Source organism: Clupea harengus, chromosome 8 (assembly GCF_900700415.2).
Source record: "Clupea harengus chromosome 8, Ch_v2.0.2, whole genome shotgun sequence".
NCBI lineage: Eukaryota > Metazoa > Chordata > Actinopteri > Clupeiformes > Clupeidae > Clupea > Clupea harengus.
In genome coordinates this window covers 17,887,334-17,902,333 of record NC_045159.1, presented here as the reverse complement: position 1 = coordinate 17,902,333, position 15,000 = coordinate 17,887,334, and the positions used below count along the sequence as shown (strand labels likewise).

General features: G+C 45.6%; 2 protein-coding genes across 3 annotated transcripts in view; one reads left to right on the top strand and one right to left on the bottom strand.

The window, feature by feature from the left end:
• The window catches only part of fez1 (fasciculation and elongation protein zeta 1 (zygin I)), a 10,182-nt gene extending 9,471 nt beyond the window's left edge, over positions 1-711 (top strand). For both annotated transcript variants that reach the window (XM_012827620.3, XM_031572191.2), the window contains exons 9-10: positions 108-173; positions 281-711. In XM_012827620.3, coding sequence (XP_012683074.2) covers positions 108-173; positions 281-297 — 83 coding nt within the window. In that variant the 3' untranslated portion in view covers positions 298-711. The remainder of the gene's footprint in view (positions 1-107; positions 174-280) is intronic.
• Positions 712-3,258: 2,547 nt separating this feature from the next.
• Positions 3,259-15,000, bottom strand: part of esama (endothelial cell adhesion molecule a) — a 42,004-nt gene continuing 30,262 nt past the window's right edge. Inside the window, exons 2-7 of the mRNA XM_012827665.3 lie at positions 9,100-9,254; positions 7,701-7,899; positions 7,156-7,311; positions 6,508-6,630; positions 6,014-6,143; positions 3,259-5,514 (exon numbers count right to left, since the gene is read on the bottom strand). Of these exons, the coding sequence (XP_012683119.1) occupies positions 5,064-5,514; positions 6,014-6,143; positions 6,508-6,630; positions 7,156-7,311; positions 7,701-7,899; positions 9,100-9,254 (1,214 nt within the window). The 3' untranslated portion in view covers positions 3,259-5,063. The remainder of the gene's footprint in view (positions 5,515-6,013; positions 6,144-6,507; positions 6,631-7,155; positions 7,312-7,700; positions 7,900-9,099; positions 9,255-15,000) is intronic.

The window sequence follows — 15,000 nt, the reverse complement described above, 5'->3', positions numbered from 1 at the left end:
ACAGTACTCTCCCATGATCCCCTATTGTGTTACATTACCCCACAGTACTCTCCCATGATCCCCTGTTGTGTTGATCTATATATTCTTTATTTATTGATCATCTGCAGTTCTTTATGCCATGAAGGAAGACAGTGAAAAGGTCCCTAACCTGCTGACTGACTACATATTAAAAGGTACCGCCTCTACTCCCATTTGGCCTTTGATTTGATTATTATAAATAATAAAAAAAAGATTTACAATTCTATAATGCAATAAAATCTACAATCTGTGTTTGTTTCAGTGTTGTGTCCCACCTAAAGTCGCCTGCGGACCACTCAGCCAGGATGTCTGTGGAGGGGTGTACCCAGCCTGCCAGTTCACTAACCCCCGTCCCCCCGTCCCCCGTCCCCCGTCCCCCGTCCGCCTCCCCATGCCCCCACCCCTCCCAGGCGCCACAGATCACTCAGCCAGGATGCCTGTGGAGGGGTATACCTAGCCCACCAGTCCACCCCACCCACTCCCTCTCCTGCCCCCCCAGCATAGCTGCATGAGCTCCCAACTCATTAATGCCAAACAGCATCGTTACCATCTCTTCATCGTACTTCGCTTCTCAGAATGAGTCTCGGCCTCTGCTCATGGATCCCTTTCCGCTTTCTGCACATAAATGTACATACGCACAAACAGATACACATGTACACACACATGTACACACACACACGCCCACATACACACCACACATACACACACACACACACACACACACACACACACACACACACACACACACACACACACACACACACACCACACATACACGCACACACACACATATACATACACATGTACACACACGCACACACACATGCGCTTGAGCATCCACTAGGCCTGTGTGCCAACGCCTGGTGCTTCTCTTTGGCCTGGCCCTGCTTCTGTATGGGCTGAAGGACATATAAGCTATTACAGGGTGTAAAATATTCTGTGACCAGATATTTTCAATAATAATGCTGATTAATATTAAGAAAAAAAATGTATGTGTCTCCTTGTCTAAGGGCCCGCCAGGGACTCCAATGCTCTGCCACTCAGGCTTAACCCAGGAATGTCCAGTACGCTCAGTCACAAGCCATACCCTACTTCAGATAAACACAACAGGTTTTCAAAAAAGGAATTAATGTACAACAACTTAGTCTTTTTGATATATTTTGTACATGTTATAATTATTATTATTACTATTATTATAATTGTGCTTTCATCTCTGCAGTGTCATCTTAGAGGTGCACGTGTATTTGAGTCACATTTACCAGTCGTATTAAAAAAAAAAAAACAGAAGAATCGTAAGTGACTTCCATAATTAAGGTGACAATTTTAATTTCTTACGCATCATTATTATGTGCCCAGTATCTTCTCCTTCCTGTCACTTTTCTTCTGTCACTAATGTTTCATTTTTTGGGGGGATGTAACGGGGAGCAGCTGAGTCATTCCACTAGGTTAACTCTCCCCCTGGTAAGATGAGCTCATATCATTAATGTGTATTTTTCTTATTCGCTAAAAGGCATGGAGGAGAAAACACGTTTATTGCTGAAAATAAACCTTGCAGAATGATTGCCACTATTCAGTGTGTTTTTGAGTCATTCTTCGTGTTCTGAACCCTTCTCTTTTCTTTCTTTCTTTCTTTCTTTAATGGATACAGGACATTCTTAGACAAAGACATGAACTCAGTATGATCATTTACAAGAACCATTAACCTGTAACTGTGCATTAAAGACATGAACTCAGTATGATCATTTACAAGAACCATTAATCTGTAACTGTGCATTTCTATGTCTAACACCCAGGAGAATTTCCAAACTCCTCTACTATCTTATTATCTTACTACCTCTACTCCTCTACTACATTATTATCTAATAGTAATAATAATAATAATACTAATAATAATGATAGTAATAAATGACTGCTACCTTGTAGCATCTCAGTGAGAGTTGATCCCTCTTGTTCCTCTTGCTGACCGTGGCAGTGGCGTGTATGTTGTTGTGATGTTACAATCATACAGCACCCCTGTCCCTGTAATACTACGGCCATCGGATGGGGGCAGCAGAGAGCAGTGGAAAATGCTGTACAACACAAACCTTGTCAAAACAGCACTAACGACTGCCACTCTGAAATGACTGTGATATGATTGGCAGCCACATCGCATCATGTTGTGCCGGAAAGCCCACGAGCCTCACATGTTTTTACACTTTAATGAAGCGCCTTTTGAAACCATCAACAACAGTTTATCTTTTAATCCAAAATGACAATAAAAGTCTTTCACACGTTGCTATGCACCCAGTGTGAAGAACCCCATGAAACATGGCATTGGAAATTAAGTGATGTCAGTCAGTAATATATGCACTGAAGTTAAAACAATATTCTCACGTAAATCTAAAGAGATAACAACAAACATGGTATAATAAATAGAGGCGTCTTTTAAAATCATGGATACTGTATTTGGTGCTTCAATGTAGGAACAAACAAAAAAGTGATTCTAAAAAATACATCGTTTGAGAAATAGCTGACAAGTTATTTGGGTGTCTGGCAATAGACAATCATTTTGGCATCAACTCAAAAACTACAAACTGTCAAATGACAACTAAATATCTTCATATTTATCATATCATATCATATCTTCACTTATGTCAAGTCTCAATTCTATATCAATTCAAAAATGTATCTCATAAAAAGAGTGCAGGATAAAAACATGTTCACGCAGCAAAGTAAAACATTAAAACGAAGACAGAAGAAAAAATAAAATGCTGTAACTAACTTAAATAAAAAAATAATTTAGATAACCCGACTGGTTGGGGACAGCACCTTCCTGCTTCCACCTCTTAGGGTTGGCCACCCTCCCGTCCCGTCATCCAAGTACATAGTGCTGGGAGTGTGCTGACTCGCACAGGAAGCCGGGTTCTGGCCTCGTCTGGGCCGTATCTGGGCCGAGTCCTATCCAATCCAGAGCCAGACGTAAGATGGACATGACTGAGGTAAATGTTTCAGGAGAAATGCTCAAACTCACTTTGTTGAAAGTCGAAAAAAAAAGTTAATTTTTTAAGTGCTGACTTTGCCCACAATTAGGACTCCTGTGAAGACACTAGTAATGGTATTTTCAGCATTTACTCATACTTATGCTTATCATCATTACTTATAAGAGATGAGATTTTTCATGGCCGCAACAATGTGTTAAATGCATTACAATACATAGTACAATATGTGATCTAATTTGATTATATTTAATGATGATGTCTTTATTTTTCTGACATGACGAGTTCTAAATATACACCTATATATATATACCTAAATCCTAAAGGTTAGAGGATGTTTTTTTATATGCACAATCTGTAAGCTGGTGAATATTAATTTATTCATTCATTTGTTTGTGTAAATATACATGTATTTGTAATCTATTCAGGTGTTTAGTAAAGGGGCCTTAATTGACCCCTGATGAGGTTTAGAAATGGCTTGTTCCTCACCTGCAGCGAGCTCTGCTGTGCAAGATGTTCTTTTCTACTGAATGAACTAGAATTTTACTGTTTTTATTTCATATGAGCCACAGACTTTCCCTTGACGTCATCCAAATAACATTACTTTCATTAATTAAAGGAACCTGAAGTGACTTGTGACCTAGGCTTTCTTTGGTTTAAAAAAAAAAAGATCCTAAAATAATGACTGACATACTTAAAACGTATAACTAGAGGTTCCCCGCCCCCCCGCCCCCTCTCCACTGCATGTCCTCAGTGAGCCTCTGTTCCCTGCACACCTGATTAAAGCCAGCGTAGCCTAACCAGGTGCCTGTTCAGCTAATCAAAAGTGCCATTGATAAGGTCAATCAGGTGTGCAGAGCAGGGACAGCTGGACAGCTGGGTGCTAACAATACCAGTGTCATGGGTTAGATACCTGGGGAGCACTCATACTGATGAACATGTATATGTAAGGGATAATGTATAGTCCGCCGGTCAGTATAGGAAAATAAATCCCGACAGGACGAATAGGACCCCAACGGAGGGTAGCGGAGCGGAGGGCTATACATTAGATTGCATTGTTTTTCGTCCTGAAGGGATTGAAAGGACTGACCGGCGGACCATACATTATTCCTTACGTCATGCGTTATGCTTTTTGGCATCTACTAAAAGAATAAATGCAAACAGAGGAGAATGATGCACAGTTCTGGATATTAGAATAATTTTATAGGTGAGCACAAGTATGAGGATAAAGATATGACGGCAGAGTCGTTTTTGGGTGAACTACGCCTTTATGCTTCCGAGATACTGCTGCTGGCTTTACTACGGCTTTACTTAACTTTAAAAAGCCAACCTGCCTACACCCACTATCTCTTCTGAGGCTTCATCTGTCTCTAAGCATCAGGTGCCAGTGCATATGCAACCAAAGCATTCAAAACTTCACTACGAGGAGAGGAGCTGGAGAAGTTGGGTTGGTGTGAGGTGGGTGAAGGCAATTGGATTATTCCTGTGTCGCTAAAAAAATAAAATACTGTCAATACAATTTCAGATAGATACAAATGGATTGAAACCTACATTAGTACTTACGTTTTGTTCTAATAAAGGACGTTTGCTTTTGGGCAATGCAGAGAAATTATTATTTCACTTCCTTTCAAAACCTACACTGAGAAAACATAATATAAAAAAATACAAACAATCTCACTATAAAATACATGAAATCATGATCATCACATCATGAAATTATCTTAACAATATTTTTTTTTACAGATGTTGCATATACTTAATAGAAATGAAAAAAAAAACAATATATAAAAAGAATAATGAAAATTACATCATGCCACGTGTCCTCTGAAATGAATTCCAAATGACTTTTCATCGTCACGTTAAAGTAATATTCATCGAATTTAGATCGGATTCGCCGCCATTCTCCTCTCTTTTCCAACACCGGGCCTCAGAATAGCTCAGCACTTGAAACAGTGTGTGTGTGGTTGATTGAAGTCAGCAGTATTTCTTGTTGATTGGTGTCAGCCAGTATATCCAGATTCAGTACACCCTGTATGGCCAGCGCTGAGCTGACGGACTGGGGGGCTGGCGCTAGACGAGGGAGCCAGCCTGATTCTGGGCGGGCACCATGATGGGCACCCCTCCCATGCGGGAGATGTTGGCGGCGGTCATGCCGGTGGGCACGGGGGGCGGCCGCGGCACCTGCTGCTGGACGTGCTCCAGCCTGGGCAGCGTGCCGCCGTTGGTGCTGGGGGGCCGCGCGATGTTGCTGGCGGAGGCGGAGTGGGGCAGGGTGGCACTGGTGTTGTAGCCCGGTAAGGTGTCGGCGGTGGGCCGGGGCCGGTAGCCCGCCATGCTGCCCGTGGCCGTGAGGATGGAGGCGGTGTCGGAGGGCGGGTGGTGGGTGTAGTTGTGGTTGCTGTGGTGGAGGTCCCGGGACAGCGGGCTGGTGTGCACGGAGGAGAGCGTGCCGTTTTTGGAGATGATGGAGCCGCTTCCACTCTTGGCCCAGGACACTCGTTTAGGAGCCATGGCGTCCTCCCTGTCAATCACAGACAAGAGAAGCATGGGTTTAGAAGCGTTTAGGAGCCATGGTGTCCTCCCTGTCAATCACAGACAAGAGAAGTATGGGTTTAGAAGTGTTTAGGATCCATGGTGTCCTCCCTGTCAAACACAGACAAGAGAAGTATGGGTTAAGAAGCGTTTAGGAGCCATGGCGTCCTCCCTGTTAATCACAGACAACAGAAGCATGGGTTTAGAAGCATTTAGGAGCCTGGGTGTCCTCCCTGTCAATCACAGACAACAGAAGCATGGGTTTAGAAGCGTTTAGGAGCCTGGGTGTCCTCCCTGTCAAACACAGACAAGACAAGCGTGAGTATGGCTACCCATAAGAGTATCATGTGCTGTATGATGGCACAGTCCCACGCTGGACTGGCAGTCCCGGACATGGGAGATGGGGATGCTAGCAAGGAGACCAAAACCCTGATACAAAGATACCAAGATAATAAAAAAAAAAAAAAGATACAGAAAGTGTCTCTTACTTGATGTCATTAGCCAGATCGTCCTCCACCTCCCTCCTCTTGGTCCATAGGAAAATGAGGACGAGGATGATGAGGATGAAGCCCACCACTGAGCCCACAGTGGCTCCTGCGATTACGCCGGCATTTGTGGCTGTAGGGGAAAAAACAGCATTACACCATCAGTTTCAATTCAATTAAATTCATTTCAATTCTATTTATTTCTATGAAGGTCATTAAAAAGAGCACTCTGGCAACCACAAGGCAATAGCCATCATGCAGGTACTGCACAAGCACAACAGCATAGAGGACTCCTGTCATGGAGGAGTACTGTCATAGAGGACTCCTGTCATAGAGGAGTACTGTCATAGAGGCATTTACAAATACGTATTCTCATCTTAAAAAAAGAACCGTGCAGGAATATGTATAAGTGCTCTGTGGGTATTTATGAACTTTGATCTTGACCCATGAGCATGGTCTGTTAAGCAAGTACAGTAGGGTGAGCCTGATCTACGCACCGGTGATGACCTCCAGGTTGATGAAGCAGGTCTCTGTGCCGGCTGTGTTGGAGGCGTTGCACACGTACTTCCCTGACATGCTGCTGGTGAGGTTGGTCAGCTTTAGGGTGCCTGCTGTTTCGTCTACGGGTGAAAACAGGGAAGATGACACGTGGTAACGTCTAACAATCCTGCAGATGCTATGGATAAACTTAGGGAAATATATCAGACTTACATAGGGTAGTTATTTCAGTAATATGTACTTATCTGTATGAGTTGGGTTGCTTGTTACTGTTAATAAACCACTTCAATTACATTATGTACAAGTTTTACCATAGGTTCAAAGAGGGTCTAACAGCCTCTCATTGTGACCCACCCATGTACAGATGGCCCTCTATATCACACTTTTCCAGACATTCACAAAATGACAAAGAAACCTACATGCCCTACATCCATAACATAAAGATGACAAAGCAACCTACATGCCCTACATTCATAACATAAAGTCAGGGATGGTAAGACTTAGGATCTTATAAAAAACTAAACGAAAAAAAACTGTCTGTTGAGTCAATTCACTTCTTACTGAGCATAAGAGCAAAGAAGACAACTAACAATTAACTTCTTACTGAGCATAGGAGCAAAGATAACATTTAACAATTAACTTCTTACTGAGCATAGGAGCGAAGAAGACATTTTGATTCGGGCTGGCTTTGGTCCACTTGTACAGAGGAACTGGCTTTCCAGACTTGGAGCTGCAGCTCAGGGTGACGTTCCCCTTCAGCATGGGCCGCCCCGTCAGCTTACATGAAGGAACGGACGGAGGCACTGGAGATGGAGCAGGGCAGAGAGAGAGGGGTTAAGGGTGGAGGACATGACAGGCTGAAGAGGATACTCTGTGTACAAATATACACTATAAGTGTCTGTAGTATGTAGTATATGTGTCCCTGTGTGTGTGTGTATGCATGTGTGTATGTGTGTGTGTGTGTGTGTGTTTTTTACGTGTGTGTGTGTGTGTTTTTGTGTGTATGTGCGTGTGTGTATGCATGTGTGTTTGTGTGTGTGTGTGTGTGTGTGTTTGTGTGTGTATGTGCGTGTGTGTGTGTGTGTGTGTATGCATGTGTGTGTGTGTGTGTGTGTGTGTGTGTGTGTGTATGCATGTGTGTGTGTGTGTGTGTGTTTGTGTGTGTATGTGCGTGTGTGTGTGCCACTGTTACCCTTGACATTGAGGGTCATCTCCCCAGTGACCGGGTTGCTGGGTATGACCACCTGGCAGAGGTAGCGTCCGGAGTCGGACTCCTGCGTGTTGTTGATGAACAGGGAAACATTTCTGCTGGGCATCTGATGCACGAAACTGACGCGACCTCTGAACTGAGTGCTGCTCACAGTAGTCACGCCAGCTGCATAGGAGATTATCTGCAAATGAAATCAAACAGGAGAGGGTTCTATCTGGGCTCAAATCCATTCTGGAGTCATCTGGGATCGAGCGCATGTAGTCCCACAGGCTCATACAAGAGCACACGTCTAGAGACACCTCTTTGGGTTTTTGGTATTGAGTGCATTGAAGGGTGGAGGTACGATGGCCGACATCCTCTTACAGTAAACTGGGCCATAACTCCACACAGCACCGCTCAGAGATACTGCTTCCTGCACCACCACACAGCACCTCTCAGAGATACTGCTTCCTGCACCACCACACAGCACCTCTCAGTGATACTGCTTCCTGCACCACCCCGAGAGCTCTGCCTTCACAAGCTGGTGGCTCGCTTCAGAACATGCTGATTATTCCAGTCCACATTTAATAATAATAATAATAATAATAATAATAATAATAATGATAGTAATACATCACATTTAGTACCCCATGGACCTCCCTAAATCTACACTGTTGTTTATTGTTGTAATATTGTTGTAGTAAAACACCTGTCTCTGCTCTACTCTCTAGGACATAACACCATGCGCCACATGTCCCATGACATAGACACGTACAAGGGAAATATTGATACAATCAGATTGAGTTAGCGCCGATGACGAGGGGAAAGTGCGGAGATTTCTGGCATGTGCGATAATTTGAGGGCGGGGTGCCAGCTGTGGGTTTAGATAAGTTCAAATGGGCAGGCTATCATGTAAGTCTCAGGATAACATTGTGGGCTTACCAACACAGAATGGCAAACCATGTCATCGAAAATGATGGCAGCCAACCTCCACTAATCCTCTTAATTTAACTTTTCATTTGTTATTTTTTTTCATGAGGTCATGATATTGGTCATCCTACATGCCAATTGAGAGGAACAAAGCAAATTTCAATTTGTAACAGTTTTCCGTAACTTGTTAATGTGATACAAGCATGTGTGTGTGTGTGTGTGTGTGTGTGTGTGTGGTCAACACAGCTAACCCAATGCATCTCATCCCTCACTCTTTGGACACACTTTCCTGATCAGTCAGTCCCCACACAATCCTTTTCATTACACTCTTTTCCTAGGAGATTACACTTTCTGTGGCGCTAAAGTAGAACAGAACCAGTATTCCACAGCTGTAGCCATGACAACATTATTTCTAGTGTTCTAGTGTTTGAGTGTTCTAACATGTTCTCTTCTTGAGTTCCAAATGACTCACCAGCTGTGTGTCACCAGCTGTGTCTCCCAATTGGCTCCAGATGACACTGGTGCTGGATTCGGCCACAGCGTTGGTGTACCAGGCCGGCAACACCGCCATCTGGCCTTGGATGACCTCTGCTTTTTGCTGGGGCAGTAAAAGCTCTGCCACACCACCTGACAGGAACAAGGGAACAAAAATACATGTAATACATTTACAATCTGGGGGGGTCTGGTGATGATTAATGGTGTCGTCAAAAACTACAAACTTCCCCTCAGGTAATACATAGAGGTAGAAGAGAGCAGAATGTGGGATGCTGGGACACCGTCCCCTTCCAGTTATCCAGAGAAGAAAGTCTACTCAACATGTTAAACATACAGTACATTCATTATATAATGCGCAATAATAATTATGAAATATAAAATCGTTTACTCGTACAATCCGCCTAGTAGTTCATTAAATCATTAAATTGGTTCCAAATTGCATTTGGTTCTTTTTTTGTGTGCATACGCATCCTGGATGAAGGGGCGCCGGTCAAATGAATGAATGGGTGTTTCAAGTCAAGGATGCTTCCTTGGTAGGACGGGTCCATCCGAGTCTTTCCAAGTCAGTAGTAGTAGCATTCGGAGTACAAACAATGGAACAGTCTAGCAAATGGGCAGGTGTGTGTTATTGGGATGGTCCCACAGCTTCCCACACACACACACGCAGATTCTGCATCTTGTATATTCAGTATATAATCCGTGTTTCTGTGATCTACACTTTGGAAACACTATTCTCCTTCAAAGTGTACTGAATTGAATTGGGGGAGAGAGAGAGAACGAGATCCTCTAGTAATTCTAGCACAGAAAAGCCCACACTCCTTCATACTGATGCACGCTGTCCAGTAGCACCCAACACCATGTCATGGGATTGACATGAGTCTTTTGACAATCGTCCCTCTAAAATCCTCTGTATTCTGCTGCATGTGTAGCACAGTACCCGTAAACCTGCGTCTACATAGTTGTTGCGACATGTTTTAGCCGACATCTTGCATCTCCATGGGAACAAACACACAAACAAAGATCATCTATCCCTCACACTCATCTATCCCTCAGATTCATCCATCCATCCCTCCATCACACTCATCCCTCCATCACACTCATCCCTCCATCACACTCATCCATCACTTACACTCATCCAGAGTTAGGGAAAGAAGATGTGGCAAGCAATCTCTCCTGCCCAGGCCAGCCAGCTTGGCGGGAGTTCCCTCTGCAGGTCTGCAGTCAGCGCACCCACAGCAGAAAAAAGGGAGTAAATCTCTCCTGATTTGCCAGGGGTGAATCCAGAATCCCTTCCCTCTTAGTGGAAAGCTGGACCTGATAGTCCACTCAGCAGAGACTTTGGGAGCTGGCAGACAGCTCGTGTCTCTCCTCGGGTGTGTCTAACAGCGGTCCGGGGGAAAACAGGGGAAGCCGTGACATCAGGGGCAGAGTGTCCCGACGCTGTCCTCATTCCAGTGAATTACTGTAAGGCTACCATGCTAATCCCCAAATAAGACGGCTGGTTGACGTCTAAAGCCTTCGCCAATTTTCTAAACACAGGCCTGTGCCATGATTAAGGAACGGTCTGTCCTCATGTGAAGCCACTAGGATTGGCCCGAAGACCCAGATAGATGCTCTGGACTCTGGGACTCATCTGGCCCTCAGCTGGTGCTGACCCGGGCCTGGTCCACGCCTTTCAGAGCCTTCAACACCTGCCACCACTGGACGGATAGGCTACCCCCGCTAATGCTAAGGCTAAGGCTACCCCCCATAACACATGAGGGCAGGGGGGCACTGCCACCCCTTAGAGCTCCACACAGGGTAACAGGAGGAGACCATTGGGCCTAAACAACCACCCCATGCATTATCATTTTAAACTGTATTGAGTGATGCATAACATCCATATGGTTTCACACTGGTACCATTGGGGTGTGGATCTGGCCTGGTCACACTCAGCTGTTCTGTGGGTGAGACCAAAGGGAAGGGACTTAGCATGAGAGGAGGGAAAAAAGGTGGAGGGGGAGGGGGGTTGGGGTTGGGGTGGTGGCAGGGTTGAGTGGATGCTCCATGTTCTTACACCATGTTCCTTGTCCAGATTTATGCAACAGAGTTGTGTTTTTCAAGCACATATTAAATCAAGGAAAATCTCTACTTTAATCCCCTCCTCTGGGACTCCCATCTGTGCCTGAGGGAGCAGGAGGAGGAGGAGGAGGGAAGCACAAAGAAGCAGGGACCATGGCGACCAGGGTGACCACGTCCACAGTGGCCTCATCTCACATGGACACAGAGGTGCCTGATGAAATCACAGACCAGCGGGTCAGCTACATGCCCAACAGCGCCGTCTTACACAATTAGTTTATGGACAAGACAATTGGTTGCTTTACAAAGAGAAAAGGATTTCTTCACGGTAGTCCAATATGCATATTACTCTTAAACATGTTTTGTTGTGCAATTTTTTTTTATTATAATATAGAACAAAATATTAGTCGGATTTTGGGTTAAATGCAATGTTTCCTTAATGAAAACTACAGTAATATTGGTTAATTTTGTGAGCCAAATTGATAATGATAGCTTATTGTAAAGATTACGCCATATTATTCACTTTAAAAATAACTGCAAAAAAACCAACTGCAACAATTAATTTACAATTTTAAAATTTCACTTTCAGTTAACAGTGCTGAGAACAAAGGTAGATGAGTGTAGTACAAATTAAAACCAGATGGTGGCAGCAAATATCAAAGTGATTTTCCCTCAGCACACTGTTTTGCCTGAGCCAATACAGAATACTGATACTAATTATGATTTATACATTTCACCTGTTTTGATGTGCATGAAAAGGTATAGTTGAATAAAATACATATACCTACAATAAAAAAAAATGAAATAGTTAACAAAATACACAAAATCACACGATTCCATTGAAAACCATAGCTGAGGCTTCTCTGTAGCTTAATCACAGTAATCCACGTTGAGATATTTCCATAGATTTCACTACTAGAAGTGAGATAAGTCTCCTTTATGAGCCAAATGTAAGGTGTTGCAAAGGTGTGTGTGGTGTTTGTGAGGTTTTTGTTAGGTAATTATGAGGTATTTCTGAGGTTTTAGTGAGGTGTTTGCCAGGTATTTGCGAGGTGTTAGTGAGGTGTTTTTGAGGTATTTGTGAGGTATTTGTGAGGTATTTGTAAAGTGTTTGTGAGGTGTTTGTGTGCATTAGGAGGTGTTGCGGAGTACTCTCTCCGCTGAGGCTCAGCGGGGAACCTGAGTCAACATCAGTCAGGTCTTAATAAATGGAACAGCTCTCCGGCCATTTTAATCATGTCTTCCCCTCAGATAGCCTCTTTCCTCAAGGGTCTTAGTGTCTGCTAATGCCCTCCCTCCTCCCCTTAGTCAAGCTCATCTCCCGCACACCTTACCAAATCAGCTCAAACCCAACCAGACCTGGCACACATTGTCACAACTCGACCCAGTTTTGTATGTGTGTGTGTGAGTGCGTGTGAGTGCATGTGCGTGTTCCTGTGTGTGTGTGCACATGTGCGGCGAGTGTCTATGCGGTCTATGTTCACAGTGTGTACTTGTGTGGTTACACGTGTGAAGCCATATACAAAATAATGACTTCCAGAGAGATGGAGACGGACAGAAAGAGAGATGGAGACAGACAAAGAGAGAGATGGAGATAGCTAGAAAGAGGAAAGTGGTGAAAGTGATGGGAGGATATTCAGAATGGTCGCTGCAGCAAGGGAAGCACCTCAGTGCTGTTTGGCCAGCAGGTGTTTGAAGATGAAGCCCAGGAGAAGAAGAGAGAAGGAGAGCCTAGGCGTCTAAGAAGGAGAGCCTAGGCGTCTATGAAGGAGAGCCTAGGCGTCTAAAAAGGAGAGCATAGGCGTCTATGAAGGAGAGCCTAGGCGTCTATGAAGGAGAGCCTAGGCGTCTAAAAAGGAGAGCCTAGGCGTCTATGAAGGAGAGCCTAGGCGTCTAAAAAGGAGAGCATAGGCGTCTATGCCGCTGACCTGCGCTTGTACACCCAGCACGGTAACCAGACATACGATGACAGCGAGCAAGAGGGGCTCGCATTCCAGGCAATCGTCTGGGGCTTGCAGCCAGAGCGACCCCGGGAACACATTTGCCTAAGTGGGCGCAGATCCCTGGTGGCAGCCTAAGCCGAAGCGGTGCGAGTGCGGCACGTTTCATGGTCTCCGTGTGTGGAACATGGAGTATGCCGGGTCGACCTAGAAGAGAGCGAGGGAGAAGGAGAAGCAACCGGACAAGCCACTACTACAGCTCCCCAGCGACTGAGGCGGGGACCACAAAGATCGAGATCGGCAGGACACTCTGAAGGATGCTATCACTGCGGGGTACCAGGGCACGTGCTCTGGACCTGTTCTCCAGCCACTAATATATAAACAGCTGAGGCTGAGCCGGCAAGGTCGACCATGTGGACTTTGTGTAGACTGCCACCTGGAAGGCGCCTCCTCCGGCCGGGCCTCGGTGGACAAGGGGTCCCCCATCTCCACGGCCCACCCCAAAATGATGCCTGGAAGATGTGAGCCGAGACCGCAGGGGCTGGAATGGAACCACGCCTCATGTAGCCATGGTGACTAGGGAGAGCGAGCGCAGATGCAAGGGGAGACAGTCGCTGCAGGTAACAGTTGCTGGTAAAACGGTCCACCACCCGTTCTGGTTGGCCAACATCCAGGGCCCATGCCTCATTGGGCTGGATCTGCTGTCCAGGTGGGGGGGTCACAGAGAATGTGTCCGCAGCCAGGCTTCTTCTGGGCACTGAAGCCGTGGGCGCTGGCACTGACGCCGTGGCCGCTGGCACTGAAGCCGTGGCCGCTGGCATGAGGGGGACAATCGACCAGGAGGCTCTGCACACCAACTGATGCCTGATCCTGAGAAGCTGCCACGGCAACAGAGTCGTGGCAACCCAAGGGGAGCTGCTGCTGCTGTGCCTCCGACAGCACAAGGGTCCTCGGCGCTGTGACCGCTGGTTCCAGAGCCCTCTGAGTCCACGCCGCCCACAGCAGCCGGCAGCGACGACAGCAGAATTCATTGACCTCAGCGACCCCAGAGAGACCAGAGCCAGGGCCCTGTCCTCTCCCAGGTCCATGTTTGGGTGGGGGTGGGCCAACAACGACAAATTGAAAAGGCTCGAAGCCAAAGAAACCTGCTACTGCGATTCATTCCGCTCGACGTCACAATATGTTTGTATTCTGAAAACTTGGGAGTGTCTTTCTTTCTACAGAAAGAAGGGATGAGAAAACGGGGTAAAAAAAATGAAGTCACACCTCGAGGGTGATGGAAGAGTGAAATCAGCCACTTAATGACAAAGTGCATTATCTTCTCAGAGGATCCAACTGTCTCGCAACCTTCTCCTTGGATCTGACCCCCCTCACCCTCTGCCTCTCCCGTGTTTCTCCCGTGTTTCTCCCCTGGCTCCTCTCTCTATCTGCCTCTTTCTCACTGGATCCAACTGTCCCAGCCATCACTGTCCATCTCTCTCTCCCCTCACTCTCTACTGTCTGTCTTTCTTCCTCATACAGACACACACACACACACACACACACACACACACACACAAACACACAAACACACACACACGCACAAACATAAACACACACAAACACACACACACACACACAAACACACACACACACACAAACACAAACACACGTGCAAGCGAACGCACACGCACACGCACGTAAACACACACACACACACACACACACACACACACACACTCACACACACACACAGACACACACAAACACACGCAGGTGCAAGCACACACACGCATGAACACATACACACGTACACACACACACACACACACACACACACACAGATATTCCGAGCCAGTTCTCTCAGTTTATCATAAGACGACCTGATCCGTATGAAGGTG